The sequence below is a fragment of the Myotis brandtii genome, unplaced genomic scaffold (assembly GCF_000412655.1).
Source record: "Myotis brandtii unplaced genomic scaffold, ASM41265v1 scaffold68, whole genome shotgun sequence".
Taxonomy (NCBI): Eukaryota; Metazoa; Chordata; class Mammalia; order Chiroptera; family Vespertilionidae; genus Myotis; species Myotis brandtii.
Genome location: NW_005370657.1, coordinates 181,512 through 186,376, shown reverse-complemented (window position 1 = coordinate 186,376; position 4,865 = coordinate 181,512). Strand labels below are relative to the sequence as shown.

General features: G+C 58.4%; 1 protein-coding gene across 1 annotated transcript in view; it reads right to left on the bottom strand.

The window, feature by feature from the left end:
* Nucleotides 1-4,865, bottom strand: part of ZDHHC12 (zinc finger, DHHC-type containing 12) — a 590,635-nt gene that overhangs the window by 581,579 nt on the left and 4,191 nt on the right. Inside the window, exon 2 of the mRNA XM_014529323.1 lies at nucleotides 595-691. Within this exon, the coding sequence (XP_014384809.1) occupies nucleotides 595-691 (97 nt within the window). The remainder of the gene's footprint in view (nucleotides 1-594; nucleotides 692-4,865) is intronic.

Here is a 4,865-nt window from a genome sequence, read left to right as displayed (position 1 = left end):
CCCTCCAGGGGGCTGGGGAGGCGACCGCAGTGCAGGGCACACCCTGGGTTCCAGGTCAGAATCCAGGTCACCTGATGGGGAGGGGCCGACCTGGGGCAAACCCTTTAAGCTCTCAGGACTTCGGTGTCCGCGTCTGTCACTGAGCAAAACCACCTGCCCAGGCGCCCCAAGGCCCAGCGGTTCGCAACCTGTGGGTCGCGACCCCTTTGGGGGTCCAACGACCCTTTCACAGGGGTCGCCTAAGACCATCGGAAAACACATATATAATTACATATTGTTTTGGTGATTAATCACTATGCTTTCATTATGTTCAATTTGTAACCATGGAATTGGGGGTCACCACAACATGAGGAACTGTGTTAAAGGGTCTCGGCATTAGGAAGGTTGAGAACCACTGAAGCGAACTGTGCAGGGGCTGAACCGAGGCCCAGAGCCGGGGCCACACAGCAGGTGGGCACTAGAGCTGGGCCCCCAGCTCCCTGTTCTTTCTGGGGGCCACGCCCTGTTACCCCTCAGGTGCCAGGTCACCTTGAGGGCATATGCTGAGAAACCCCCCACAGGCCATTCAAGGGGGTGGAGTGCTGGGAGCAGGACCAGGACGCCCGGGCTGGAGTCCTGGGGCCATAGGTATCCGGCCAGCTTTCCCATCTCTAAAACAGGAGCGAAATCCAGTATAATAACCTCGTGGACTCTGTGAGGGGAGAGGATCAGAGGAGAAAAGACGCGTTGCAGTGTGAAGGCTACTGGGCAACTGCTGTCACATTGGCGGCCAGTCACCTGGGTTCAAATTCTGACTCCCACTCGCCCCGCCCTTCCCCTCCGCATCCCCTTCCCTCCTCATCCCCTTCCCTCCTCATCCCCTTCCCTCCTGTGCTAACAGGAGTGTGTGTAAGCGAGTGCTAACAGCTGAGCACGGCGCCAGGCCTGACATCTTCAAAGCCTCTGGTCTCTGAGTGCTAGGAAACTTGTTAGCAAATGCCACCCAGCCCTTCACCAGAGCGGCCCAGAGAGAGTCCGCCAACAACATCTGCAGTTCCCAGCCTCTTTCCTGGGCCTTTGGCACGTAATCTTGGGACCCATTTTGTAGATGGGAAACTAAGAACCTACTGCTCTCGGGGGCTGAGCAGGGACTAGGCTCAGGTCTGGAGTCCTAGACCACGCGCCTCCCGGATGCTGCGTCCCAGGCAGCACCTGGCCCGGGTCCGGGACCACCCCTCCCCTGGTTAGTGCGGCTCAACCCCTCTCAGCTCCTCCGCAGCCCTGCCCACGCACCCTGCAGCCAACAGAGAAGGGCCTGCCCTGCCGCCCCCACATCCCTGCCTCCCCCTCCCCCTGCCTGTCTTCCTGCACCCTTTCAAGTCCTCCAGTGCACCAGGCCGCCTCTTCGCAAGGGCTGTTCCCTCCCCTCTGACTAGAGCACTGTCTCTCCTCTCCCATTTCCTGGTTAACATCTCCTCCATCTCTCCTAGTGCTTCCCCTGGGGAGTGTCCCAGTTACCACCACACACACGCACACACACCAGCACTCGCTCCCCACATCACACAGATCACACCACACACACACACACACACACCAGCACTCACTCCCACACATCACAGATCACACCACACACACACACACACACACACACACCAGCACTCACTCCCCACATCACACAGATCACACTATACATACACACAGACACACACACTCACACACACCAGCACTCACTCCCCACATCACACAGATCACACCACACACACACAGAGACACACACACACACCAGCACTCACTCCCCACATCACACAGATCACACCACACACACACACACACAGACACACACCAGCACTCACTCTTCACATCACACAGATCACACCACACACACACACACACAGACACACACCAGCACTCACTCTTCACATCACACAGATCACACCACACACACACACACACAGACACACACCAGCACTCACTCTTCACATCACACAGATCACACCACACACACACACACACAGACACACACCAGCACTCACTCTTCACATCACACAGATCACACCACACACACACACACACAGACACACACCAGCACTCACTCTTCACATCACACAGATCACACCACACACACACACACACAGACACACACCAGCACTCACTCTTCACATCACACAGATCACACCACACACACAGACACACACACACCAGCACTCACTCCCCACATCACACAGATCACACCACACACCACACACACACACACACACACACACACACCAGCACTCACTCCCCACATCACACAGATCACACCACACACAGGCAGAGACACCCTGTTACAGAGATCACCAACACAAAGGCATGTGCACACACACACACACACATCCACGCTCATGTACTCCATATCCATAGGCCGCAGGCACACACACCACACATATATCACATTCACCATTCAAAATACACATCTTACATACCCTGACCACACAATACACACGCACACATTCACACAGAGACCTTACAGCACACGTCAAAGCTGCATTAGTGCCCCTCCTCCGGGCTCACTGCCTCTCATCTCGCCCCCACCCCCATCGTGGTATTTGGAACTGCCCGGGAGTTCAAATCTGATCTGCTGCTTGCCAGCTGTGAGCCGAGTCTCCGAACTCTCCTGTGCCTCAGTGTCCTCATTCGGTAGAAAGGAGAGAATGATAGTTCCTACTTCAAAGGTCGTTGTGAGAAACGAGTGAGTGACTCCACACGTACGCTTAGAAAGGGGGCCCTGAACGGTGAGCATGCAACCAACAGGGACCGTCCTCTGTCGCCTGGCTTCTGTCCAGGGAACCTTCAGGGCCAACACCGAAGATGGAGCAGCAACAAGGCGGACGGGCCTGCCCTCTGGCACTCACAGTCCAGGTGGGAGACACATATGGAACAGGTGACCCCAGAGCTAGTCAGCTCATTAGGTGCCACACTGTTACCCCTCCCTGTGCCAGGACACCTTTCGGGCATATACGGAGAAAACCCACCACAGGTTTCTGCTAGTCCAGGGGTCCAGGGAGGGTGCCCCAGGGAGGGGACACTTAGGCCGAGATTGGCAAGACGGGGAGCAGAAAGCACTGTTATAGGCAGAGGGAATAACATGCAGGCAGACCTGGGAGCGGACAGAACATACTGCCCAGACCGGAGAGGAGGTGCAGGTGACCAGAGCTCAGAACCGAAGGTGATGAGGGGGCGGAGAGGCTGAGGGGAGCCAGGCATCGGAGCTGGGAATGAAACATCGAGTTGGAGAGCCAGGGACGGTTAGGGAGGGAAGGCAGCGATCAGCGTGCATTTACAAAGGTCTGTCTGGCCAGCAGGTAGCGCACATTGGACAGAGAGATGGGCAGAGAGTGGGGCCTGGGGGCCCAGTCTGGATAGTGGCAAGGGCAGTGGGCAGGGGGTGAAGGGAGCTGACTTCTTTAGGTGGGTCACTCCTCAGGTCTTGGTAAGTACTGGGCTGGGGTTGGGAAGGAGTTGGGGATGGCACCTAGGACCTGGCCAGGGTTGGAGTTCAGGGCTGGATGTGATGATCAGGAACAAGTTCAAGGAGGAAGGGAGATCTTGCATCCAGCTGAGTCCGCCCCCCGCCCGCCCCCCCCCAGCTGCACAGCACCAGGGACCTCAGCAGCGCCCTTGGACCTGAGTCCTAGGCTTTAGCGGGCACACTGGCCCTCTCGCACCGTGTCCTTCCTCATGGGGCCAGGAATCCCTGCGACTAAGGAGACATGCCCAACTAGATCTGTGATCTGCACAACTGGGGCCTGGAAGTCCCTGCTCGATGGCCCATCCATTTCCTGGGTCCTTCCTCCTGCAGGTGGTCTGAGCTGCCCCTTTGTTCGGGCGCCCCTAAGCCCGAGGCTGGCCGAGGGGTGGCTGCTGGCAGGGGCGTGGACAGAGCCCGCACTCACGGCTCGAGTGTCCACACCTGAACTGCAAACCGCTCTGGGGAAAGGATGGGAGCTGGGGCGGAGAGAAAACGGCTGCCAAGTTGGAGGCCGCGGGCAGGGTCACCGCGCTCCCGCTGCCGCTTCCAGCACCGAGCCCAGACTTCTAAGCACAACCCCAGCCTCCAGGTGTATCTGTCCTCAGGAAGGTGTATTTGTCAAGACGGAGGTCAGAACACACTTTATAGCAGTTTGTTGGTTTGATTTATGACTTTCAAATCTTCAGACATGAGGCGTGTGGGCCTCTGCTTGTGCTCCTGCCCCCAGGAGCTTTCCAGAGCCGCACCTCAGCTTCCCCCGGCTGACCCCTGACTAGCGGTTGACCCCAGGGGATCCTGCAGGCTCCCTTCAGAGCTCCCAGACCCCACTATGTGCCCTCACGTGTCTGTCCAGTCCCTCGGTCCTTGTCTGCCTCCCCCTTTGAAGGTTCAGCTGCAGCTCCTCCTCCTCCAGGCAGTCCTCCCTCCCTCCAGGCCCTGGCTCTCCAGCTTGTCGCAGGTGTCACTGGGTCGCAGTGGTGCATGGTGGTTTGATTGGCACGGGACGGACGGGAAGCTCCTGGAAGCAGCCGCCACGGCGGCAGAAGCAGGATCTTGCAATGAGCAGGGTCCAGGCTCGGAACCCACACAGACTTGGGGTGACATCCCAACTCGGTGGCTTCCTCGCTGTGTGACCCTGGGAGGCGGCTTCGCTGCTCTGAGCGGGCCTCCTCTCTGAAAACCCAGAATCATAACGGTGCCTCTCGGCGTGGACCGGGAGCCCACGTGTGCGGGCGCTCGGCGAGTGCGGGGAAGGAATCAGGGAGGCAGGCGTTACATCATCCCCTCTTGCAGCTGAGAAAACACGGGATGGGAAGGAGGCTCAGCGGGGCGAGGCCGGCTGCTCAAGGTCACACAGCCTGTCCGGGGGCGAGGCCCA